The sequence below is a fragment of the Columba livia genome, chromosome 2 (assembly GCF_036013475.1).
Source record: "Columba livia isolate bColLiv1 breed racing homer chromosome 2, bColLiv1.pat.W.v2, whole genome shotgun sequence".
NCBI classification, from domain to species: domain Eukaryota; kingdom Metazoa; phylum Chordata; class Aves; order Columbiformes; family Columbidae; genus Columba; species Columba livia.
This window is the reverse complement of record NC_088603.1, coordinates 18608781-18636232: the sequence shown is the minus strand read 5'-3', so window position 1 is coordinate 18636232 and position 27452 is coordinate 18608781. Positions and strand designations below refer to the sequence as shown.

The window sequence follows — 27452 nt, the reverse complement described above, 5'->3', positions numbered from 1 at the left end:
CTACTGCTAAGGCTGTAATTGAAAAATAATCTTGAAATCTTATGGGAAAAATTGTGATGCCAAAGCACAGATGAGAACGTGAGTAAGAAACAAACACATAGTGCATACTTTTATGTGGGTTGAAGAGGACGTGTAATGATATCTTGAGTCCTTCCTCTCAAATAAAGATAGGAACTACAGCCTAATTTAGAAATAGAAAGACATTTTTTCTTCCTTTTTTTTTTTAAAAAAAAAAGTATATTTCCCCCCCACCTCTCAAAAACAAAGCCAATAATAAGAAGTATCAAATTGGAAAAATTTATACAGTCTTCACAAGACCATCATGGAAAGACATACCATTCACCCTTTAGGCTGATGTTTAAGGTATTCAGCTGGGATTTGGGAGATTTGTGTCTTCTACTTAAGAGGATTTAAACCCACATTAATCAGATTCCAAGAGTATTTTTTAGCCAGGAATGTGAATTTATGAAAATCTCTCATGTTGACACTGCTACAGACTGTTGTACATAAACATTTATTGCATTGGGGACTGAAACTCATAACCATCTTTTTACTGCATAAGCCTGTGAATCTCTTAAGCTACAGAATGAGATAGACACACAGGCACAATCTTTTATCTTCCAGTAAATACCCAGTGGAAGCAAATTTTTGTTTTAGGTTGAACCAGTTGTTACATTGGGCCAAACAAACAAACAAAACCAACCTGAATAATCATATAGTCATTTCTAGCATGCACACAGCTTTTCCATTGTGGAGAGGGGAGCAGAAACAGTGCTCAAGGACTCCTTCAGCCACCAAACATACTTAACAGAAGAAGTGAGCCCTTCCCAAGATAATTTTGTCTGCACCGTTCTCCTGTGTGCTGGTTGATGATGAGGTATTCCCAAAGAACCCGTTGCTTCCCTCCCCTGATATTCTTTATGGTGGTTTTCATTTAAACAGGTACATAAAACCTGTATCTGAAAGATGGACCGATGAAGTGTCTTACGGAACACAACACTAGGAAAGGACCTGTTCTAAGTCTGTATGTGGTGTGTGCTCATATAACTTGAATTTGTGTCTTTTTCTTTTTTTTTTTTCTTTTATTTTGTTAAAAAACTACAGTTAGGAACTTTTTAATAGTCATAAGTGAAAAAAACAGTTAACCTTCAGTGAATTAAATCACCTTTGAGGATGCATTTTCTTTCCTTTCTTCTTTTTGTATTCTGAACCTGACGTATCGTGTACCACTCACGTGAGTCCTTTCTTGCACAGCAATACTGACTTTTACAGAAGCTTCATTTTGTGACAGAATTTATACACATTGCCTTATGGTTGTTGTGTCATAGGCATTTACGTATGCTCTTACCATGGTTTCTGAACATTGCACAGCCTGTAGTGGATGACCTACGCAACACTCTTATGAGGAAGCATATCATTATAATTCTCAGTTAACAGCTGGGAATCTGAAACTTTGAGAGACTGAGTTGCTTGAGGTGACACAGAAGATCTGTGGAAAAGCTCTCCCAGAATCCAGGCTAACAGTCTGAACTGTTTGCCTTCTGTGGAGGTGTCGATAATTTAAGAGATGATAAAGACTTTGAAAGAATACCATAGCAGTGCCTCACCTAGATTGCTTTGAAGAGATAATTTTTGCTTTCCCTTACAGTTCTGCTGTAATATTCTTAATCACTCTAGTAATATTCTCGTATCTAAGAAATACCCAGTCCCAGTTGACAGATTAATGATCAAATTAAGTAAATGAGTTTATAGTATCTCTAACCGATGCCTCTGGAGCTCAATTGCTTATCAGGGATCTGCCAGATATGAGTTTTACTTTAATCTGCTCAAGCCACAAGAAGTTTGAAATCTCGTTACCAGCAAAGCATCTTCTCTCCTCACATCCATCCAGTATGTTGATTTAGATCAGCAGAGATGAATAAAATAATTATTTTTTTTACTACAGATAATCAGTAACAGCCAAGTGGATCTACTCTAAGCACATCCCATGATCACAGATCCAATCCCTGGACTCATTAAACTTCTAGAGGCATTATAAAATCCGTATTTTCCTTGTAAAAGAAGAAGGTTGGCTGAAGGTAGTTTTGCTACCTGAACATTCATGGGAATTAGCTGTTAAGCTTTTCTGGTGGAAAAAGTTTGGAGAGGGATGTTACACCTGAGAATCACAGCAATTATGCTCCAAGCAAGGAGCATCCTCTGCCACAGCAATAGCTACACTCCATTCAAGTGTAACTGCTGTGTTTTCAGTATAGGATAGAGATTTGATAGAAAAATGTACATTTACATTACATGCCCTGCAGCACTTTAAAGGGTGGCTGCCATATAATATATTGTATAAAAAGAGCTGGAGGCAAGCAAGGTGTGAACAAAATTCCTTTTTTATAAATGTTGTTAATTAAATTCACAGTTGCTTCTTAGTGTTCTGGGAAGGAAATCTTTTACATCTGTTTCTCAGACTTCTGGTTGTATGCAGTAGATTGATGTTAAATAGACAGATTTTGAAAGAAATTTTAGCCACTAAAGGTGCAGAAAAACACCTAATAAAATATTAAAAACTTCTATAACATAAATCTAAATTAATCTGATGCTAGATACCTTTTGAAAGTCTTGTGACAATGTCATCTGCAGCTTTTACTGCCTAAATATCTTTCAGTGTCTGACCTCATTTCATCAATTAAAAAATTGGCCTGAAGTCACTTGCACACATAGAACACCTCATCTCTAATCAAAATTCATATATTCCTCTGCATCTTACAATGTGTAACCAATTTCATAGGGAGCTGAGTGTATAGCATCTGCTTATGCTGACAAATATTTGCTTCTTTGAATATTCCCTCTCAATTAAATTTCTTTTCTTGAAATCAGGATGCTGCACAGGGCCTTTCATGTATTAAATAATTATAGTCTAAAGCACAAGTCCATTTTGGAAATTCCAAAGTGTCAAATAATGTACTGTTCCAAAATGGGAGAAAATAAATTGAGCTGTATTATTGTTGTTATTATTTTAACTTTGGTCTGAAAAAGTCCAAGTGACATTTCATTTTGAAATATTTAATGTGTTTCCAAAATCCCTTGCCATTGCAGTGAGTCTGGAAGCTTGAAAGCCAGAGCTTTTGATGCTTCTATGTTACTGAAAGAAGAGAACCCTAGAGGACACAGCTCCCTATCAGCAAACTAGACAGATTGCTGCTGTGGGAGAGTCATGGAGGAAAGAACCATTTTTCCACTAAAAGTTTTGAAACACCTACAGTCATATGGCAAGTGGTTCCTTTAGCTAAAAAGAGGAGTGTGGTGCTGATGGAAAATTCCTCTTCAGCTGGTTTTGAGGGCTGACCTTGTAGGCTGCTAGTCTTGAACAAGAGCCGAGGTAGCTCATACTTCTCCGTGGCTGCTGAAGCCTGCTGTCACAGACTGGAACTATCTCAGGAAGAGCAGCTGTCGTCTTGGAAATCCCCAGAAAAAATGTAAATGTAAATCATACTCCACCACTGAGGCAAATACATAGTTTTCCAGTAGCACTGTTCCTTGCTGAAGGCCATGCCCTTCTATGCATCAAATGAAAGCATACTTTCATACCACGTGTAATTAGACTGTTGATGTTATTACCATGAAATGTCATTGAAAAAAAAAATCAGACCTCTAGATGGATATTAGAAATATTCACATTCCCATAATGAAAATAAAATATTGGAGGACTCATTAAATCTTTAGAAATCTTCAGAATTCAAGCCTATTTCGAATTACAAGAGGTACCTTGATTCCCCTCAGTTTGCCTAATACTGTCCCTGTGGGGAAGGGATATTGAAAAGGATTGGCACTGTCCATTTTCAGTTTCTTCTTAGGCATCTAATTAGTGGTATCTGAAACTCTTCATCATTAGAGTCTCTGGATAAGCAATACGTAGGAAACACCTACGTTTTTTTTATAGGTAAAGCAGGTTCCAGTGGAAGATATGGGAAGAAAGTAATGGCAATCTCACTGGTGCTGGCAGATGGTGGAAAATTACCAGCTGTTCTGCATGCAGTTCAAAGAATAATGACTTTAAGGGTTCCTTGAGTACTGTGGATAAAGAGATTGCATAGTTTAACATGTACTGTAACATTAATGGAATATATAGTGAAGATCAGGTGATTTTTGTAGATCAGACATACTTAGTTTGCATTTTTCTGCTTTTGTTTCAAATGTTAGAAGTGTTACATCTAGAAGTTGTGTGTGAATATTGTCTTGGCATTCCAAATGCAGTTTCAGATACTGTACATTGCATGTAGTCAGCATGGTTTTATCATGGATGTACAGAAGCCTGACGCAATTAGAGATTTAAGCTAAGTGTGACTCATTGGGGAAAAATGGATTGGAGGAGGGAATACTGTATCACTTTATTGAGACATACTGAAAATGGATATTGCTTTGTTTAGTACTTGAACTATTTATTCCATGTAGTTTGGAAACTGCAGGTTGACGTAAGTCAGTTTTTGTGTTTGAAATGTAATAGCATTAATATTTTGTTACAGAGAGAATTATCATTCTTCTTTTAAGGCTATCTGAAGTCATCCAAAGTTAAAAGCCAAGGAAAAGTTAATGCTGATGTTTCTAGATGGTCTAATTATTCAAAATTGCAATTTGGTGAAACAAGCTAATTGGAAGACACTCTCTTTTTGTACTGTATTTTTCTGTTAACTCTATTTTTCCTTTAAAATGCATACATAACTTCATTTAGGCAATACTAAATGCAAATACTAAGTTCCTTTCATAATTCAGTTGAGTTCATAAAATAAACTTACTGTTTTGGGGTTTTTTTCCGTAGAAAGAGTGTGTAGTAATTCTGCCAACATTCTCTGTTGTGAGTCAGTAGTGGTGTGCTACTTCTTCCTTACAAATTATGGAATGTTAGCCAGTGCTTTACAGCTACTAGTGTAAGAACCAATAGCTTAACCTGAGTTAGAATGCATACGTGGGGTTTTTTATGTTATATTGTATTATATTGATACCTATTCTGATACAGAAATACAGGACAAAATATTTAAAATTCTGTGACTACACTGAACAGGCTGAGTGTTTGAAGTGTGGATGAGCCAGCAGCTGCTATAATGACAAAGCAAGAGCAGTAAAATCAGTTACGCTGTACTGCATGTCCAAATGACTAGGTACAATCTCAAAGTAATTCATAAGACCATGGTAAGACTCCACCTTAATCGTTCCATCTGCTTTCTTGCTCACCTTGCCTGGTTTTCTGATGCATGAGGGAGCTTTCTGCTGGTCTTGTGGGGAAAGCATATGAAATCTTGGGTCGAAGGTTGAGGAGGGAAACCACAGCATTAAGCATCATCCTTTCATTGTGACACCTGACCAGCTCTGGTGTTCCTTTGCTGTAACACAGTGCTTTAACCTCTCTCTACCACGAAGAGGCTTGATAGATGCAGTTTGCTGGCTGATCACAGCTCAGCTTAGCAAACCTCGTGTGTCACGGAGCACAGCAGAGGGAGAGAAGGTTCACAGCTGCAGGACAGGTCGGGCTGCAGTGGACTTGGAGTCTAGAGCCACCTTGTGCTCAGGGAGTAGGTTGAGAAGTGAATTGTGAGTGATCCAAGTTTGAGTATTGGGGTATTTGGGGGAAGGACATTTCAGTCTCTGTCTCTTTTAGTATAAATCATGGCTTCCAGCCTTGCATGTCCTGGTGACATTGAAGAGGAGCTCAGCATGACCTTGGGTAGTTTTCCAGACTTCTGTAGATCACTTATTCTAGAGTAGTCAGAGTATCCTATTGCGTCTCTTTCTTCTTGACCTGCATTAGCTATAAATGCTGTCTGAATCATTCTGCAAAAATGAAGCAATTAATTAAAATAATCTAATTTGAAAGTATACAAAAATAAAATTTTCTTTCTGCCCTTAGCTTACTTTAAGCAATGAATCATAGCAAGACTTGTATTTGCCTTAGTCATTCTAGCATACATCCATAATAAAGCTGTCTGCTTCACTGATTCAGATCAAAACCAGACTATTATTGTGTTGTCATTTCTGCATACCATATAGCATGACATTCACATGTTGCTTCTAAAAAGCATTTACTAGGGGACTATGGCAGAAGCCAATCAAAGTAAAAGACTTTGAAGAAAGCTTTCTTCATGAACAGCTTGTCAAACTGCTTTGAACCCAATCAAAGTAATAACTCCAAATTTTTCAAACTAGGGTTAGCAAGGATAAGATGGATTGCATTGACTTGAGCTTTGGAGCACTTTCATTGTTCAATGTTTAATTCTTTGTTGAAGGCTTAGTCCTTAAAAACTTATTTTATGGGCCATGTGTGAATGAAAACCTTTGTGCTGTCCAGTAACAACAAAAAGAAATCATGTGGCCAAATGCTGTATCCAGGATAAGCTGTTCAATTGGTCTTTCAAATATTTTCTTCTACTAATTCACATAAAGATGTCACTGGTGGCTTAAACATTAAAGAAGCTTGACACAAAAAGCTTGTGCTGCCTGCCAGAGACACAAGAAGTGAGAAAATAGCCCTTTATGGCCAGCAAAGACTTCCTCTTGGTTTTTTGTTGGGTCACAAAATTGACATTTCTTGAGGTTTTTAGAAACCCTCTGGTTTCACCTGTGTATACTAAACCCCATTCACTTTCAACTGGAAGTTGAACCCAATGACTTATTTGTACTGAAGTATTCCGGTCCTTACATATTTTAAATATTCTGTCCCATCAGTATAAATGTTGACAGTAACCCAGATAATTTTAACAGGAAAACCATGTCATATAACAAGGAGAAAAATCTCCAGGGTTTTCCCAGTCATATAGGGGAAGAAAATAATCCTTTTTGCATCTCAAAAGTGGCAGCCAGTTTGAAATCTATGTGAGGAAGGCAGCATCTAGGAAGGCGGGACTTTCCTCACCAGCATACTGCACCAGATTGTGTCTAGCTTCACAAATCCCTGAGGCTCCAGAGAAGACTTGCTCTCCTACCTAAATACATCTGGCCAATTGTGCATCAGGAAAACAAGCGTTCATGTGAATTCCTTTCGGGAGTCCAGCTGAAGCCCTGGAGCATGAGAGTCGATTAAATTATTGGCCTCATGCTGCACTGAACTGTCGGGGGCATGTGGAGGGAAGCCCATGGTCGCCTGCTATGCTGAGTGCCATGGAGAAAGGGTGCAGCCAGAATTACAGACTAAGGGAAGCTCGAGTACGCTGCCAAACCTCCTTGCCCAGGCACCTGTCATACAAAAGTTCTCTGATTTCTTAAAGAATCTGTATGCAAACTTTTTGTTTCAAAGAGATTATATATCTCATAGACGTAGTGAACATTCTGCTTTTCTTTTTAGGTCAGTGTTCGCCATTTTATTATCAGTAGTTACCTTGTAATGATTCTGTATCCTGGTTAGGATTTCATTTTGTTCCTTATATGCCTAAAAATGTCTTTAATCCTTATGGTGAGTTTACTGTGAAAGCCACTGGACCTTGATTCTTTTAGTTTCCATTTCTATTACTCTACATTTTACAGTACAGATACACTTTCTGATCCCCCTTTCACTCCATGCTTCTTAGCTTTGTAGTAAGCACCATGATTTTTCATCTCCCAGGCTGTTCCTATACCTGGTCTTCTTGGATACTAAGCTTTTGATCTTTCTGGAGTTCTAGAGGGCCATTTCAGTTGTAGAGGGCCCTATTTCAGTGAAAGATTTGCATTTGCAATGTGCATTTTCATAAGTGTTTGGGAAATTAGTTTTCATCATTAAAACACTATGTGTATTATAATAATACATAAAGACAGCAAATGTGGTAAGAAAGGACATGGAAGAGGGCAAAGCACTCAATGTCATTTTCACCACAATCTTTACTTGTAAGACCAGTGGGAGAGACTGGCGTGAGGAAAACTTACCCTCATAGAGGAAGATCAGGTTTAATGAATTAATTTAAATGAATTGGACATACATAAGTCCATGGGACCTGATGGGGTGCACCCAAGAGTGGTGAGGGAGTTGGCCAATGTCATTGCAATGCCACTGTTGGTAATCTTTGAAAGGTCTTGGAGATTGGGCGAGGTTCCTGAAAACTGGAAGAAAGCTACTGTCACTCCCATCTTTAAGAACGGCAAGAAGGAGGATTGAGGGAACTACAGGTGGGTCAGCCCCACTTTGATCCCTGGGAAGGTGACAGAGCAAATAATCCTGGAAATCATTTCCAAACATATGAAGGACAGTAAGGTAGTTGAGAGTAGGCAGTATAGATTTATGAGAAAGAAGTCATGCTTCATCATAACGTAACGTAACACCTTTCAATAGAAAAGGCTGTCAAATATTTGTATTTTTGGACTCCTCATTTCAACTTGGTTCCCTATTTGTTTATTTCCATCTTATGGGTCAGAACCAAATTTTAGTTCTAGATTTAATTTGAGCACTTACCACTGAGCAGAAGTTCTCAAGCATGCTTTTCTGTCAACAGCTCACCCAAGGAAACTATATTGCTTCCATGTTCTTTTCATTTGAAAGTTTGTGTTTGAGTCAGTTAATAGTCTATAAGGAATTCTGAGTATTGACATGGTTTGAAAAAGGTTCTGAAACATCTCTTCTAAAGTTGTCAAACCAACCACTTGTGACCTTATAGCCTGTTAGTGACATTTTCTTTTAAATATTTTTATGCTTTCTATCCATGCTAAGTAAGTAAACCTGGGAGAAGCACTCTGATTTCCCTGGACAGTCCCAATGCAGATGCCACTATACCTGCAATACATGGCATGTGGTTACATGCCTGGTCTGTTGTGACATTTGCCCTTTGGACTATCAGAGTTACATTGTTTAAATCTTGTTATTTCCCTGTTGTCTTTTGTCATTAAGGAAGTATGGAGGAATTGTATGTATCATTTTTTTAGTATTTTATATGCATTGCAGCTGATCGGTCTGAAATGATCCTGTCTGGATGTGTACCATTACGCAAATACAATCTGAAAGAAGGAAACACAGAAATGAGATGGTGTGAAAGATAACAGCGATTACAGAGGAGTTATAACTCCCACCATTGTTGCGTGGGCAGTAGCTACTTCCCTGTCTGCATCTTGACAAGGACGGTGGCTTCTTCTCAAAGTGAAGCATAGGTTGCTAAAGGAAAACCTTGAACTGTTAGGACCCATTGCCAGATCTGGAAAAATGTTAGAATTGAGTGATCTATCAGGGACTGCCTTCATACCATGGGACAGAGATGTTGTGAAATGTTGTGAAATAATTTGAAATGTTTTAGCCTGTTTAGATCCGCAAGGGTAACAGTGTGAGCAGGTTTTGGTCCAGAGACCACCTTGTGGAATGATCGAATTGGAGGTTCTTAATCCAAAGGAGATGATGAAGAGGATGCTTTGGTAGGGAAGTGGACACTAAAGGCACAAATGCAGAAGGGTTATGGAAGAGGTAGCCAGAGGCAGTGTGATATCCAGTGTAAACTCTTTGGGGTAGGGTCTTTGTTCTTATGTATGAACTCAGAGTTGGGAATGCAGCCTCACTGCTGCACGCCAAAGGTGGATTTAGTAGAATTTGCTAGGGCTTTCCATTGCCCCATTAGCAGCAACCAGTAAAATGTGCATACTTCTGTCACAGGACATAATCATAAAACAGTGTTGTACAGCCTACCAATTTAGATCAGAACAGTGTCTACTCAGGTTGTGCGCTACTGTGAGACAAATCTTTCCTAATAATAGAAAGGTCATTTCTGCACTGTTTTTATTTTATTGAGTGCTAAGGTCATGAGTAGATGGCTTTACTTTCAATGTTTTTCCAGTATGCCAGTTTTTGCAATGAAAAGCTAGAATAATACTCACAGTGTAACCCTGCTGATTTCCAGTTTTTATTAGCAAACTAATGCCTGAAAAAAGAAAGCAAACAAACAAGCAAACAAACAAAATGCTTTTTCCAGCTATAAGTACAATATTTTATTTTGGGTATAGTGTGCATTGATACTATTAATGCATTTATTTATTAACCTCTTCACTTCCATAAAATTTACAATTTACATGTAATAAAACACCATTTTGTGATGTATATTTAGATTTTCTTAGGACAATATTTGACTTATTTTGCAATAAGCAATAGTAAAGTGGAAGGGGGAGGAGCAAGATGTTTTTGTCAGAAACTATACAAGTTTAAAAAAGCTGGCTGCTACATGCTTGGCTGGTTACTGAAATGCTGGAAGAAATGTTACTAAGTGTGGAATTACATCATCTTTCCTCTATACACAGAAAAAGCCCAAGGAAATATCATTTGTCATAAGATCTACATTCCATAATCTGGAATGCCACTTTACTGCTAAGAGCAAAGGGATAAAAAAACCCAAACAAACAAGCAAAAATTAAACAAAAATGCCAAGAGCCTAAAGAAGGTAGTAGTGAACAATTCAAATTAAATCAGCTCTTTACTAAAGCAAAAAAGTGGGAGGCGGAAAAATTCCTTTAATTTATTTAATAATTACAGTTCAAAGAGAAAAAAAAAAAACAACAACAGTGCATAGAGAAGATTGTGCACATTAATATTCCTTTTGTATTTTGTTCTGTATCTCTACAGATAGTTATGATTATTTATAAAATCTGACACTGGAATGATAAACATTTAGTTAGTGCCTTTCTTTGCCTGCAGATCTGAATCCAGTTTCCTCATCCAAGACTGCAAAGAAGAGCTTAGCACAGGGGACTCCCTCAACATGTAGAAAGGGACGGGCCAGAGTAGCCTCCTCTCCCTCCACAACTGAGGATCACGTAGTGTTGTCCATGTGCATCGCTGCACTGGTGACAGACCCATGGTGATGTGTGCTGACTCCTCGCTCTCTGAATGACGTGTTTTGCTGAGGGCTTGGAACGGCCACAGACTCCATGATCCAGAAGCTGGATCTCATACAACTCCTTGAGTAGCAGAAACAAAGCCCCTGCTTAGCTGGGCCCAAGCAGGATTGATGGACTTTGTGCTAAGACTCCCATTGTCCTGCTTCCCATGGTGCAAACACCGTGTGTTGGACTTACCACAGGCATGGAGAGAGGAAAAGATTCAACCTCCTCCAGCCTGCAGGAGACTAGAGGGTGGAAGCCACAAAAGCAATGGTTGTGTTTGTCTCAAAGGAACAGGCGGGATCCTTCTTGCTGCCTTATTTTCAGCAGTTATATACATTTCTGTGATGGATAAATGCAGATATTTTGTGGATCAGAGCTGAACATATAGATTTAGAGTAAAAATAAAAATAGATTGAGCCTTCTGTGGTTTCTTGACCTCCACTGAAAAATACCCAAACTAATCAAATTCTCTCTAGAGAGAGGTTTAGTTAGTATTTCCACTGGGCAGTTAATGTGAATTGCTGCTATTATGAACCATCTGCAGGCTTTTCAGGAAGATAAGGTCAAGTGTGTTCAGACCAGACAGTACAGAGTTGAAACTGGCCAGTGGTGTTCACTGGAGCTTCTTCTATTTCAGAATAATGAAATGGCACTCACAGAGTGAAACTGAGGCGTTTTTCTTTTTTAAATAGAAAGCAGACATATGTATGAAGACAAAATAAATGAGCCTCAATGTCAATCAGACTGGGTTTGGAACAAGAGTAGAACACAGCACCTTTCTTGCCATCCACTTCAGAACAAGCTGCTGGTGAACCTCACAGTTGACTGTGACTCATAAATCCATTATAATTCAGGATATGCTAGCTGAAGGGCTGTTGTTCTCCGTGTTTGTACTCTCCTCTGTGCACACACTAGAGATATTCTATACCAATACACCAAATACACCAACCAATACACCCTTGTTTTGCAAGGCAGGAGGTTGGTGGCAGGCTGGTCAGAAGTGTGCTGTGGCCCGCTAAAATTCCTAGTATTTCAGTGTCTTTTAATTTAAAACTACAAGGGATCTTTAGACTTCAGAGTTCACTTTCCAGCTCTTGGCCTGAAATAGTTAATTCCTTAAACTACAGCTCATGTTACAAAGCTGATTTGCAGGCATTTGATGTTGCTTTGCGAATGTGCTTTGAGCATGGAGAGACTTCTGTTTTTGTAAGATTTTTGAGGTTTCATTGTTTCGTTGCTTCTTTTTTATGGCAGGGCAGCTAAGAGATAAATATCTTTTATAGTGTTCAACCTGAAATATAGAAATAATGAAACAGAGGTCTAGTGTCAGTACAGAAAAAAAGAATCCGTGGAAAGCACAGTAGGTTTGGTGGTGGTGGTGTTTTTTGGTTTTTGGTTATTTTTTTCCTAAAGTACTTTACCACTCTTCTGAAACAGACTATAGAAAAACTGTAATTAGCCAGTCAAAATATATGGAATTGGATTACTAATGAAATGCTCCTTTGGGACTAAATTCTGGTCCTGCTGAAGACACTGGAAACAAAGGATGTGGAGAACCTCAGCTGAAGTGCCAAGTTCCTTTCAGGACTGGGCGGCTCTTTCCAAAGAACTGGAAAGATGTACCTGAGATTCACCTGCAGCAAAGGAAGTCTTGGCATAACAAGACAGGGATGGCACCATTCAGAAGGGCTGTCTTGGATGGAAATAGCAGTTGCTCTGATTATAGCTTCCCTTCGTTCTTCCAGGTGTGTCTGCTCAGCTGACCAGCACTCGCCTCCGTCGGAACACCTCCGTGGGCACCCCGTTCTGGATGGCTCCAGAGGTTAGATTCATCTTTCAAAACATTTTGGCAGTGGTATTCAAGCTGCCGCATTCTGCATTTCTGCTCTTTGTCTGTCTTCCTTACCACTGGATCTTTCACCAAATGAAGTAGCAATGCCCTTTAAAACCATTTTTTCTTATGTGTTTGCAAGGATTAAGTTAAAATGGGGTTTATTTTTGAAATTACAAGCTTATAGCCAGGGAGCAAGATGTTGAATTGCTTAATGAAATGTTAAAGAGAAGAGAGCACTACCGTTGCTTTTCTCCAGTCTTCCAAGCTCTGAAACTATGGGTATCTCCCCGTGGATGGAAGGAGCCCCGGGTGGTACTGTGATGCATTATAGCATTTCTGTTTTGATTTCTGCACCTGGAAAGATTATGACACTATATATCCATAGCTGACAGCAAGAAATGGAAGAGGTTATTATGAATAAATAAGAGGTACTTTGTATCTTTGGAGATTTTTCCAGCCTGAAATTGAAGCATATGAAGATACATTTTAGGCTGAGGCAGGAAAAATATATCATTATAAATAAGCCTATGTGCTTACACTATTTGTGTGCATGCAAACACATAAATATACATCTATTTATAGCACATGAAACTACTCTGTTTATACACATGTATTTTTATAAACATGCCCTGTTTATACATATTCATCTAGCCATGTAGCTAATGGGATACACATTGCTTTAGACCTGTAGCTAATGGGGTGAAAAATTCTAGATTAATCCAACATTGTGGATAAGCTGAAATGTATATGAAATTGGAAGTATTTACTGTAGTCCAGTGGCTATCACATTGTCGAGAAATTAACTTGATCTTTAAACTGGCTGATTTGGCTGAATAGAGATAGAGAATTCAACTACCGCTCTCCTGCTTGTTTCACTTCATAGAGGGAGCAATATAGCTCCATTAGTTATTTTGCAGGAATAATCCATAGAAAAGAGATTTAGCTGAGTTTCCTGCGACTTCCCTCAACCATAGGATGCAGTTTACCACCTGCAGCTGAAAAAGCCAAGGACTGGCACCCTTTGTCAGATCAGGGAACATCTAGTCAGAGAACCTGGTGTGCATGGTCACCTGCTTTTTCTCGTTGAAACGTTGCTTTTTTTCAACAGCAGGGTGCTTTGGCTTGCTAAATGTATGCATGTTTGTTTATTTTAGCCAGTATCTCCATCCTGTAAGAGATTCCCCCCAGCTGTGGGTATGCTCTTAAATTCAGACATTTGACTATCCAGTGACCACCCCAGTATTTTACTCCAACAGGTGATTGCCTGTGAGCAGCAGCTAGATAGCTCCTATGATGCCAGATGTGATGCGTGGTCACTGGGTATTACTGCAATAGAGTTGGGAGATGGAGATCCACCCCTTGCTGATTTGCACCCTATGAGGGCACTCTTCAAAATACCCAGGTAATATCTTGATGCATATATTTCTTGCTGGGTTAGACTGAACTTTTTCTTTAACTGTTAAGTTTTTCAAACTTAAACTGTATAAGTATGTGGAGTTTCTTCATATTATTTATATTAGGAGGAGATGAGAAATACTTTGTCCAGCTGTATTTTCTTCAGGATCTGCTTCAACCATGTGTGCACATTGAGAAGTTCAGAGCTAGTTGTGGCTACATTTGAGAAACAGCCATAAGGCCTTCTCCTGAGTGGATGGCTCCCCAAGATACATGAGCACAGGCCTTAGCTGAGTCCCATATATTCTGTTACAAAGAATGACTTATGATAGAAATATGGAGTCTGAATATGCTACTGTGGTAAACAGGCCCCATACCTGTTCTCAAGAGTTGTCTCATGTCCTTTGAAGCAAAGTATTGTTCCACCACTGACATACATTTTGTTTGCCACTTTTCATTAGCTTGTGCTGTTCCTGGCAGTTCCAGTGTTGCTGTCCTTGGGCAGTGCAAATAGCAATTTATTTTGTGTTTTCTTTGAAGCTGGAGATAAAAGTACCCAAAGCACAACTTGCAGGTTTTCAAAGAACATCAGTCTCAAAGTCTGTAGGAGATGATCACACAGGGGTTTGTGGATGTCACTCTAACAGCTGGAGCAGTAGCACAGCAGTTGAGACCACATAGTACATGAGTGCTTCAAGTCCTTTTCAGCCAAGTCACTCAAATTAGTTTAACTAACCTTAAGGCTTAAGAAGTCTTGGCAGACTTGGCACTGAAGCAGAGCATGAATGCTCTTCTCACCTTTACTTGCTGTGGGAAAAGCATTTACAAAACATTGTGGTCAGTAATTTCAACTAGGCCTTCAAAAAAAATCTAGCTTATACCCCCACAAATACTGGGCACCTTTCTGCCCCAGAGCAAATGTAAGATCAATACCCTTTTATTCCATTAGCAAAACCTGAAAGTGATAGAGTAAACATTAAGTAGCAGTTAAAGAAGAACAGTTGTGATGGTTGATTGAAAATAGTCAGAAAAGTCTCCCCATCTATAGGTCATTCCTTTTGTCTTCATGACTGTATTCAGTGAAAATGGCACCTGTATTTGAATGGAAGACGACTGTTAAAACAATTTGAATCACATTAACACTGACAATAAACAACTCTAACAACAGAAAAGTAGTAGTATTTATTTATACTAGATCTGTATTGAGTTCTGCTTATCTCCTGATGAATGAGAAATAGTTAATAAAGAGCTAGCTCGTTCTGACACTTTGTTCAGCAGGTTGATTTATTTGGTCTTTTGGGGAAAACTTAAAATAGAAATTATTTTTAAAATTTCTCTTAAGAAACTATATTCTTTCAAGCTTGAAAAGAGCAACTTGCCATTACAAGTGAATAGTGATTAATGGGTTGTTAGTTTAATTTCTGTTTATTGATTTGATTGAAAAAATTATAGTGATTCTTAGCTATGCTTGGCACATCATCTCCATGCTATTTCTCCTTGTTAGTTATGTAAAGCAGGAGAACCAGTGAGGCATTGTATCATCTACCTGTGCTCCTTTTACCAGTAGAAATCAATATATTTTTTCAGTGGTCTTCTAAAACTCATTACTCAGCCTGCCTTCACACGTTGTTTTTGTCAAGTGAGTAGCTTATTAACTTATAATCACACCGACCTTTACAGGAATCCTCCTCCAACACTGCAGCAGCCTGAACTGTGGTCACCTGAATTCAATGACTTCATTAACAAGTGAGTAACAACTGGGACCACTGTAGCTGAATATGGAACATGTGTAAATGTCATGTGTAAAACATCTTTGCATTCTCTATGGAAAGCTGTTGTTACTAATAATTTCCCTTAAAAACCTAGTTTGCAAACCCAGTTTGACTTCCAAGTGAGACTCCAGATTTAAAACATGAAATAACAACATTTTAACACACTTGATATTTCTGTTTTTCTTAATTTACAGAATATTTAGTTTTAAAATGCAGTAACTTAAATTGTTGGACTCATCAATTCCATGAAATCTTTACAATTTTCAGTACAGAACTGTTGTGATTAGGATACCTCTATTTATTATAGAGGTATAATTGAACTACAGACAAGCATTTCAAAACTTAACAGCGATCCCTCAATGATCATATGCTTTTTCTGCCAGCACAGGTGCTTGACTAAAGATTATGAGAAGCGTCCAACAGTATCTAGTCTTTTGCAGCATGATTTTATTAAGCAAATTGAAGGAAGAGAAAACATACTACAAAGGCAACTCATGGAATTTATTGATGTTCATCAACAAATGGGAGTCACTGAAAAGGCAAGGTAAAACCAGCTAAAAAATAGACTAGTCGTGACAATTTTGACACTTTCTCTTTTTCAGAATGGCTAGAACTTAGAGAAAGATTCACCTCTCATAACTTTATTTGGCCAAAAAATAGAGAGCTTTATCTTTGGGGTCCCCTATAGAGCCAATGGAAAGAAAGGGGCATCATGATTCACACGTGGGATGAAACAATCTTTAGAAGTGCCTCCCCTTTCTCCTGTGATTCCAGATGCAGATTAGGATCCCAGGTTTCAGAAAACAAAGCTTAGGCAAAATGAATGTTTGGCATTTTCTTACATTTGCCAGCTAATGTTTAGTTTAAGAAAGTATGCTACAAGTAACTAGTCAGGTTCCTGCAAGAATTGAATGCTACTGACTGAAAGAAGTAATACTAGACCTCGTTTTGCAAATTTCAAATCTTATGTCTTATTCAATAGATACTTTCTTTCTTCCACTAGTATTTAGTAATATCAGTTCTGCCTGAATCACTTAGCACCTGATGGCTTTTATTTAAAACAACTGAAAATGGCGTGGGTCTATTTTACAATTTTTAAAAACCCCACTCAGTACACTGAAGTCACGTATCAGATTGTGAATGTAGTAGAAGATCAGTATTAATGTACTAGTGGCACAACTTCTCCTGTGCTTCAAGGTAAAGGATAACATTTTTTTAAATGGAACATAAAATCCAGTCTCTATTTTGGCATTATCGTATGTATGGAAAAAGACTACTAAAATCTGCCACATTTCCTTTCACACATATTTATAGTAACAGTATATACAGCAGTCTTTGGTTCAAGTCTTTGAGAATTTTCTGTTTACTCAATCCTTTGAAGATAATAATGAAAAATTTACTTCTAATAATTTATGATTTTCAGGTTTTCATGGACTTTGTGTAAGCGGTTGTGGGATGAGTAGTAGTTTTTGTTTTCTGGCATTTCAGTAAAAGCCTATGCAGTTGGCTTAAATTTAAGCCTCAGACTGGATTTGTATGTTCTATATGGTGCAGACTTGACATTTGCTTAATCTAGAAAGATTCTGGAATTGAAACAAGCTTATTGGATGTCAGTGCTGAGCACTAAAACAGCAACCTACTCCAGACTTTAAAAAGGATTTATAAAACACAGGCTTTAAAAAAAAAATCCTTTCATTTTTTCATTTAAATGCTGCATAAGGCAAATTACATGAATTTTTTCTATATAACGCAAAAAAGAAAGTGAGCTGATTTGCAAGTGCACAAAGTAGTCAAATGGCACAGGAATGGGATGATCTCTTGGCACTTTCTCCATCCTGTTTAGAATGTGTTTTATTGACTGATCACTCTTCATATGAACAGAGTTTAATGGAATGTTTTACTATGGGATAAAGTTACCTATGCTTTTACAGTTGATCAAGTGTAATTTCTACATAAATGTTACCAAAGGAAGATAGAATTTTCTCTCTGAAAATAATAATATTTTTTATCTGAATATGTGCAAAAAAAAAATGTCTTTAACTAAGGTGCAATTTAAATGTCATGGTTAAACTTGTAGCTTGGTCTGTAGTGTCCATATTTCAGTTTAGCAGTTTTAAATACTAACAAGTAGGCCGATACTAGTTGAAACCTCATTTGCGTTGATTTATCCAAGTCTTTTCATACCTGAGATCAGTGAAGGTAGCATGAAAGACTGCAAGTAAGTCACATTTTACAGTCACTGTACATATAATCACCTCAGCTTTAACATGTTTATTGACTACACTTGCAGGAAGATTATCTTTATAGCAATGAATGCATAAAAAGATTAACCTTCTCCTAGAAACACTAAGAATACCCATCCTAATATCTAGTGCTTCTTTGTACAAGCAAGAAAAACAGATATTATTTTCCAGTAGCTGAAATTGTAGTAATGCACATCACTTCACTTCAGAAGAAATTATAATTCCAAGCCTGTTTAAGGATGTTACTACAGAATGGCATTTGCTTTTTCATCTGTTGAATCGTTAAAAGATTATACACAGTTCTCTGAATTCAGTCATCATACTTTTAAAAGTCTTTAAATACTAATCATATGTATCTTCTGACCTTCAATCTGCACAGAGCAAGTGATGTCAACAGAAGTATCATGTAAATCTGATTCAGAGTCAAGACATACGCTATGTAGTGACAAGTCACCTGAAAAAGTCTCAGCTTAAATCTCCTGGCTTTGTTTCCTTGATTATCCTGTTCTGGGACTGTTTTTACACTGGTATGTTAGGGCCCTAGTGTAGAATTCCTGAACTTTTACCCATGGCTGGCAACTTTCTTTGTAAAGTTCCCTCCTGATCTCCTGCTCATGCTCTCTTCATCCATAATTTGAAGGCATAGTTCTCCTCCTTGCTGTCACTGGGAGGCAGGTGATTTAAGGGATTAAAGAACCCTTCCTTCCACCAAGGGGAGAAATCCTCCTATTGTGTCATGTTGTATAAATTGGCATGCCATATAAACTTGAAAAATTTAGTAACGCTGACTTAAAGCTGAAAGTAAGGAAGCCAGTTATTTTCTCAGTATGTGTTTCCTCTCCTCCTCAAATTATACTTTATTGATTAATATTTTGTATTTCAAAAGAAAAAAGTAAAATGTATGGAAGTTAATACCTGAGGTCTGGCCACTGGGTCTTCCTGTGTGCACTGTTCTTGTGTTCAGTCCATATCAAATCACCCTCTTTGCCCACCATGCTGAGGTGCAATTTGGCTCTGACTGCCTTCTCCAGTGGTAGTCTTCTTGTTACAGTCGTGATCTTGTCCTCTTGTTTGCTGAGTGTGCAGTTGGTAAAGTTCAGAAAGAAGAGATCATGCTGGGTTTTGTTACATTGTCAGAGGCTTTTGCAGAGGGCCAGGTCCTCAGATCTAATCTTTGTGTTCTGTGTCTGCATGGGAAGGGTGTATGATCTCTAGGCACAGGGTGGAGCCACCCTACAGTCACTCTCATTAGCACCATTGCTCCTGAGGTATTTTCTAACATTTACGTGTCACTGAGTCATTAGGGCATTAGACTGAGCCCATTGAACCTTCCAATTATTGCTTTAGGTTATTGTGCCACATCCTTTCCAAACACCTAGCAAGAGAAACAGAGCCCACTAACCCCCTGAGTAACCAGAGAAATCTCAACATATGCTGACCGAACTTTAAACAACAATATGCCATATGAATTTTAGAGTACAAACATGTCTTGTGCTACTCAAGGCTCGAAAAGCATGAATCCTAGCAAGGAGCTTCATTAGATTCCACTTTTTGACTTTGAGCAACTGCAATACATTTTTCTTTAAAGTCTTCACTTCCTTATGCTGAAAAAATCTGGTTACAACTTAACCTTTTCTAGCTCAGATCTCACATTGGAGAAACTACAATGGGAAGAGCATGAGAAAATGCCCCTTGATAGATAAATATTCTCCCATAGCATCTTGACTGAAACATCTCTAAAATCTGCTTTTTGGTATGATGAAGTAAGCTATGGCAGATAAATTCATGTTAAGGAGGAGGTGAAACAGGCCAAGTTGCATACTAAGTGTATTTAATTCGTAGCTTTGTTGTTTAGCTTTTGGGTTCTCACTGAACTGTGAGAACCCAATTCCAAATTCCTGGTGAGTGGAGTCACCTTCAGGACAAGGGCCTTGGGCTTCTGTAGGATTTGGCTTTATCATCGCTACAGCAAGCTAAGCCTGTTTCATTGTGCAACTTCATAAGGTGGTATGTGCCTCTTTTCAGAGTGGTTCATGGCTCATAAACATCTTGATACTTCTTTTCCCTCAGTACTTCCCAATTGTTGAACTTAAAACTATTGGAAATTATTCTGTTCCATTCTAGTGGCATAATCTTGAGGTTTTATACAAATAAACTTCATCCTGTATCTGTTACTTCAGTCCTTAGGACCACCTACTTCTTTAAATACAGTATTTCAATTCTTTTCTGTGTTGATAGTGACACACACACATAAAAAAACATTATAATGGATTTTATTGCACAAACTTTAATTAAAAGAAGACACTCTCTAATGAAGAAACAATAACCTCATTTGAGTCTTTGACACCGTATCCCACAACATTCTCCTGGAGAAGCAGGCAACTCATGGCCTGGATGGGTGTACTCTGCAATGGATAAAGAACTGGCTGGAGGGCCGGGCCCAAAGAGTTGTGGTGGATGGAGCCAAATCCAGTTGGTGGCCAGTCATGAGTGGTGTTCCCCAGGGCTCAGTATTGGGCCCAGTTCTGTTTAATCTCTTTGTCAGTGATCTGGATGAAGGGATCAAGTGCACCCTCCATAAGTTTGCAGATGACACCAAATTGGGTGGGAGTGTTGATCTGCTGGAGGGTAGGAAGGCCATACAGAGGGATCTGTACCAACTGGATCTTTGGACTGAGGCCAGTTGTATGAGGTTCAACAAGGCCAAGTGCTGGGTCCTGCACTTGGGTCATAACAATCCCAGGAAGCGCTACAGGCTCAGGGAAGAGTGTTTGGAAAGCTGCCTGGCAGAGAGGGATCTGGGGGTGTTTGTCAACAGCCAGCTGCATATGAGCCAGCAGAGTGCCCAGGTGGCCAAAAAGACCAAAAACATCCTGGCTTGTATCAGGAATAGTGTGGCCAGCAGAACTAGAGAAGTGATTGTACCACTGTACTTGGCACTGGTGAGGCCCCACCTTGAATCCTGTGTTCAGTTTTGGGCCCCTTATCATAAGAAGGACATTGAGGTGGAGAGAGTTCAGAGGAGGGCAATGAAGCTGGTGAGCAGCCTGGAGCACAAGTATTATGAGGAGCGGTTGAAGGAATTGGGGCTGTTTAGCCTGGAGAAAAAGAGGCCGAGAGGAGACCTTATTGCTATCTACAGCTACCTGAAAGGAGGTTGTAGCATGGAGGGTGTTGGTCTCTTCTCCCAAGTAGCAAGTGATGAGAGGAAATAGCCTCAAGTTGTGCGAGGGAAGGTTTAGATTGGATATTAGGAAAAAATTCTTGACTGAAAGGGTTGTGAAGCATTGGAACAGGCTGCCCAGGGAAATGTTGGAGTCACCATCCCTGGAGGTGTTTAAAAGGCATTTAGATGAGGTTCTTAGGGATATTGTTTAGTGCTAGAGTTGGAGTTGATGATCCTGAGGGTCTCTTCCAACTGAAATAATTCTATGATTCTATGATTCACCTTTGGACACTGCTGAAGTTTCCCCTCATTTCTAGCCAATCCCTCAATCACATACTTACATTCTTGTAAGTCATGTTGTAGCTGTTAAAATTTATAATTAGTGATGAGAAAAATTATTAGAAATCAGTGCTGCAGCACATACTCAAAAACTGTTCTAAAAATATACTTCTTGCTAGGCCAAAGGAGGGGGGAAAACTGCATTGTCAAGAGTTTCACTTTGCGACAGAAATAGCTGTCTTTGAAACGGCCTTCAGAACTGTCGCATTTACACCTGACAGTCAGGCTTGTAAGACTTTTATCTTGAGTTGTTTGGCTGTCTTAATCTTGACTGCTTTTACAATAATCTCTGCAGAAATATGCAATGATTAGTACAATGTGTATTTCTTGGGAATTATGACTCATTCCAGAGTAAGCTGCATTTGCAAGTGATATTCACTGCACCTAGATTTCAGTAACTGGCTCTGGTCCCCAAGAGCCTCATCTTTATATGCCCTCTAAATACATGTGGGAAAGACACCCATTCTACTGCAAAGTGATTCAGAGCAAGGGCTTTTGGGTGAGCTGAGTTATCCTAAGAGTTTGTCCTTTCAAATTGGTCATGTAGAGGTAACGCTGAAATCCAGGGACAGGGTGCTAAACAGTTCTTCTGTTTAACTGTTTGGAATCTTCGGAGAAGTTCATAGAAGTTCATGTACAACATGCACAAAGGTGGTTGTCAGTTTATTCATCAGCATTAAAAGCAGGGAGTATCTTATAGTTTTCTTCCATTACTTTCCCTGATTGCCCAGAATTATGTCACTTATTTTCTGGTTGTTCTGTCTTTCTCCCTCTGACTCATCCTGCCAGTGGAAGGCAGCTGATAGCAATCCCTCAGGCTTAGCTCTGCAGAGCAGGCTGTAGCGCAGAGTAGGAGATGACCACACCAGCTTGACAAAGGCAATATGAGGAGCAGAGTAGGATAGCTCCCACAGGGTCCAGTGCTGCCTTGGTCAAAGTCTCCAGATGAAATGTTTGTCAGAGTAGGGGCTTAAACCTGAGGCTTTGGAGTTCCAGAGTAATCTTGAAGCATTTCAGGCTACTTCAGGCTATTTCTTCCCCTCCTGAGTGCAGGCTTTGTTGTAGCAACAAGCAGCATGTGTTCCTGCACTGAGGACACTCCTATGTAGGATGGCTATGCTGCAAACTGCTCTCAGGTTGTAGAAGTAATAAAGAATTTCTGGCAGCAGAGGTCTTAAACAGATCTCCAGTCCCGTATGTCTCTAGAGTGGTTCCAGCCTCCTTCTATACAATGTAATGTGCAGCAGCAATACCTGAATGGAGAATAGTTTGCCTCCTGAAGCAAAACAGGAGAAAGTAGTTCCTCCTGCATTCAGGACTCCCTGAGATTAATGCTCTGCAACTGCTACTTTATTGTCACATCAGTCCACTTGCTCAGCAGCTAATTTCTCCTGAAGGTGGGATATCTAACAAGGTATCGCTCACATTTGGAGCTTCCCCTTTGTCTTCTCAGTATGGTTCTGACTCTGGACCAGGGGCCTGACTCATGAGGGCAATAAAGAACTAATCCTTTTAGAGATATTTAATTTGCTTATTTAAGAACACATATTTTTCCCTGAAATTTGTCATGGATGCAGCTATTTCTTGAACCCATTATGAAGGATCAATAATTTGCATTTTTGCAGGGCATGGTAAACCAGCACAGACTTTGGCAAACAGATTGTGCAGACCAGGACATGACCCAGCTGGGCACCTCTGAACCAAAAGCCCCATAGCTCTGCTGGGCAGCACTGCGCTCTCAGCAGCTCTGCATAAGCTTGAGCCCAGCTCCCTGAGACGGCAGCTGGTGCTGTGCAATCATTTAAACACAGAGGGAGCACAGGTTTGTCTGCAAAGCATTGTGCAGATGCAGCTGGAGTCTATCAATACACTTTCCTAAATTCAGGTACAGATTTTGCATAGATATAAGACTATAGTTTTATCTAAGCATATTTCACCAGGTACATCTGTTGAAGACAAAATTTTAAGTGTGAATTATCATTGCTCTGTGCAGCCTCCAGAGAAACAGAATCATCAGCAATGGCAGATCCTGTACAGGTTTCTCTGTGCTGCTTCTTTTTCTTTTGTCACTTTTAATGGTATTTGTAACTGCTGGGAGCTGTTTCCACCTTCACCTTACAGAAAACTTCATTATTTTTAGTTTCTTCTTTACACCCAGACTAAGGCTAGCCCTTTTCCTGTCACTTCTTAGTCTGTACATGATTCTCCAACCAGTTTAGGCAGAGAGTTCAACAGGGCATCATGAGTCACACTTCCCTTTTCATGGTATTTTTGGAACTATCAGAAATCTTTTAAATACATTCTGACAATTTGAAGAAGAAAAAGCTGCAGTTGCCTCATTTTGATTTAACTGAATCTTGAAAGATAAGCAGGAGAGTGTGAAGGAGGATGCACAGAAACAATGCTGCCTTGACTCATTTTCTTGTCCATGCTGGGTTGATGTTTCTGGCCTTTAGCTGCTTGAATTGCTTGCCGAGCGTGGCTGCAAGATCTAATGCCTCCAACAAATAATTTCTGAACAGAACAGAGAAACATGATTATTTCAGTTCACAATGTCGATGTGCATGACAATAACACAATTTCAGCATTGATGTCAACAGCACTGATGTGGGTTTTTTTAAGTGGTTGGAGTTTTAGCAATTGAAGCAGTATAACTGCCCTTGAGGGGTCTGTGCCCTTTCACAGCAAAGCAGAAAAATATTGTGTTCTGCAAATCTGCCGCTCTGCTGTACTCTTGAGAATGGAGAATATAATCTGGTTTAACAAGCGCTAGTGTTCTCATAATGTCAGCTGAAGAGGATTACAGGAGAATCTATTTTATGTAATTAAACTCCCTTGGCATAAATAGAGATCATTTCCTTAAAAGAAAAAAAAATAAATATAAAAGTCTCTGGGACTGGAGCATTCCCCTCCCTTCCTGCAAGGCACTTATTAACTTCTTACATGAAATTAAAAATTATAATTGAAACAAACTTGGGAAATATTGCTCTCTCACTGATATGCAGTAACAATTTTTTTAAAAAAAAAAAAGAAGTGTTTTCAGTGTGTAACAATTCCACCAGAAATGGAAAGCATAACTTGACAGATGTCTTGTTTTGGGTCTTCCTTCGGCAATGGCAAAAATAGAGCAGCAGAGCCTGATGTAGTCCTGCAGTTCCTGCGTTTTCCCTCATGTGCACGTTGATAAGTCTTTCTCAAAGTCATGCTGATGTTAGATGCATCCTATGGACACAAAACAACCTTCATGCAGAAACAAAGGAAAAATTCGTTCAACTGAATAAACTGAAACTTTCAGCTGAAACTGCTCCTATAAACAGGAGCATGGGTTATAGAGAGGACAGATTTCTATTGAGGGGGTAGGATTTTGCCTGCACCTCTGACTTTGAATCCAGTAATATCCTTTACCTGGTAAATGTGAATCAAGCAGCAGCAGCAGTGTGCTGCAAGGCTGAAGAGTTATTTTAATTCTTAATATCGCCACATTTTTAATACAACCTGGGGGTACATACAACCAAAAATTGTCTCACATTGTTATTTCAAGGACAGTACTAGCAGAGCAGCTCTTGCGGTATAGATGTTTCCAAAGGAAAGGGAGGAAGAGATTGCACCTAGGAGAAGCCAATTGCTTTGCATCATCACTTTTGATGCTGCCTCTCATGTTTTCTGCCTGTCATGTTTTCTGCTTCAACGTATTTAAATACATACCAAATACTGTCCAGTTATGGATTTATTGCAGCAAAATCCGCCTATGTTCCCTCCCCACAGACATGTTCTCCTCCTGCATCTCTTGTCTGTTTGCGCTGCTCATGTGGAAATAGGCCCACACATTGCAGGTTCCATGTTGCATGGCAGCAATAAAGCTCTGGTACTGCACTGTGTAGTAGGCCTGTTGCTTTTCACCTCCATGTAATTCAGCCTCAGCATCATCCTTACAACTGTATCTGTAACAGTCTTTTTTGGCTTGTAATAAATACTGAAAGAAATAAAACATTTGGAGGAGGGTTATTTTCCCATGCAGCTCCAGGGTTATAACAGCAGTTTGTGAGTAGTCTGCAAAATAGCTGGGTGTAAAACTGAAAAGACTTGGTCCCCCTAATCCATCAGGGCAATGTAGATCCTGTTGTTCCATACTGTTCATTGTGCTCCGTGGTCACTTAGCTTCCACACTGGGTATTGGGCTGCAGTATTGGCACAGAGGCCGTGAATCTGTGCTAGCTCTTGCAATGAAGTCTTACATGGTTGTGTTTTGATGTTAAGGTTGCAGAATCAGTTGGCTGTGGTGGGTATGAAACTCCTGCACTGCTTTTACTCATGCTATATGTCCAGTGTCAAAATTAAATAAAGGATTTCCTTGGTCTTGTCTAGAATCAAGGTAAAGAGTGAGTATGTCTCATACAACACAATTTTCCTGCTGTCTCAGCCTACCAAGGTATACATTCAATGTGCTTGAATGGTGCCTTCCTACCTATAGTATCAACGGGAATGAGGTCATACCAGGAGATCACATTTACTTGGTAGTCTTTCTGTGCTAGTGCTGTATTGCACATCTGAGCTTGATTTAGTTTGTGAACTCAGCTGTTACTTATACGGTTTCCCTTTCCCCGATTTTCCCCATTTCACAGAGCAAGTATAACTAATGCAAGTTGTAAACCTTGCATTCTCTGCTGCTTTTGCTTTGTTTAGCAATGCCCTTCCTCTTGGATAGAGAATGATCCAAGTCTCTGGGAATTTTCTTGCTAATTTCTATACAACTGCATAAAGTTTTCTTTGGTTTGATTAAAAGAGAAAAGAAATTTCACTTTCAGACATACTTAATTAAAGTTTAACCCTGATAAGAAAAAATTTGAAAATGTGTTACTTTATTCTGTATGATTTTTTTCCTGTAGAGTCCAAGAAATTTCTTCTTAGGCAGGGCGTGTTTCACATAGCCCAGTGGTTTTGTAGCCATTCGCTCTACAGTGTGGCCATCTCAGCCAGGCTTTAGAGGATTGTCATTACTAAGCTAGAAATGTTTCCATCCTGAATGCTTTGTCTGCATCATCCTTGCCATACTATTTGATCATACACCCCTGGTTTTGTCCTATCCATAATTTTTATCTGGGTCATTTTTCTTTTTGCAGGTAGGTGCCGGAGTTTGACTGTTACATGCTTTGTAAAATATATTCTTTTCCCTGTACTGCATCGTTCCAGTCCTGCAGCTGATGTAAGAGTGTGATCAAGCAGGGATCTGTAACAGTAAAATAGTGCTTCATGGTATCAGTTGTGTGATCAAACCATAGATGTTGAATTGTCAAATACAGGTGTGCTGCACTAAGAGGCTATATCCTGTTTTTGAAAGATTCATGTGTTTTAATTCCAACAGTGGAAAGCTGGAATGTTTTGGCTGAATTGCCTTCAAGATGGTTACAGTTGCAAGATCTGTGATTCCTTACATCAGGAAATTGCATGTCTTTCTTTTCTAGATTTGAACGTATTCATACAAAGAAAGGGAACTACACTAAGTCACTAGTTTCAAACCAGGAGGAGGTAGATGATCTAGCAACCTTGGAGGTACTGGATGAGGTAAGAAACTCCTTTTTCACACTTTCCTGAAGAGGGGTAATCACATATTAAAACACGATGGTGTGCTGTTGATTTTCAAGTTCAACTATATTGTCACACTTCAGTTGTGTAAGTAAATGTGCAATGGCATTTTACTAGTTTATCCCAAATAGTTTAGATGAGATTTGCTGTCAGGAATGGTTCCAACTCAAAGCTAAAACACCCTCTGCAGTTACAGCCTTAGACCAAGCAGTATTGTAGCACCATTTGCTTAACTGTGTTTATATTGCTGGATTTTGTTGCAGCTAAATACCTAGTTTGTAATGATGTATTAACCTAAAATTGGTCCAAGGACA

General features: G+C 39.0%; 1 protein-coding gene across 7 annotated transcripts in view; it reads left to right on the top strand.

The window, feature by feature from the left end:
• The window catches only part of MYO3A (myosin IIIA), a 122200-nt gene that overhangs the window by 39604 nt on the left and 55144 nt on the right, over positions 1 to 27452 (top strand). For all 7 annotated transcript variants that reach the window (XM_065050709.1, XM_065050711.1, XM_065050714.1 and 4 more), the window contains 5 exons: positions 12552 to 12628; positions 13897 to 14042; positions 15716 to 15781; positions 16196 to 16351; positions 27018 to 27117. In XM_065050709.1, the coding sequence (XP_064906781.1) occupies positions 12552 to 12628; positions 13897 to 14042; positions 15716 to 15781; positions 16196 to 16351; positions 27018 to 27117 (545 nt within the window). The remainder of the gene's footprint in view (positions 1 to 12551; positions 12629 to 13896; positions 14043 to 15715; positions 15782 to 16195; positions 16352 to 27017; positions 27118 to 27452) is intronic.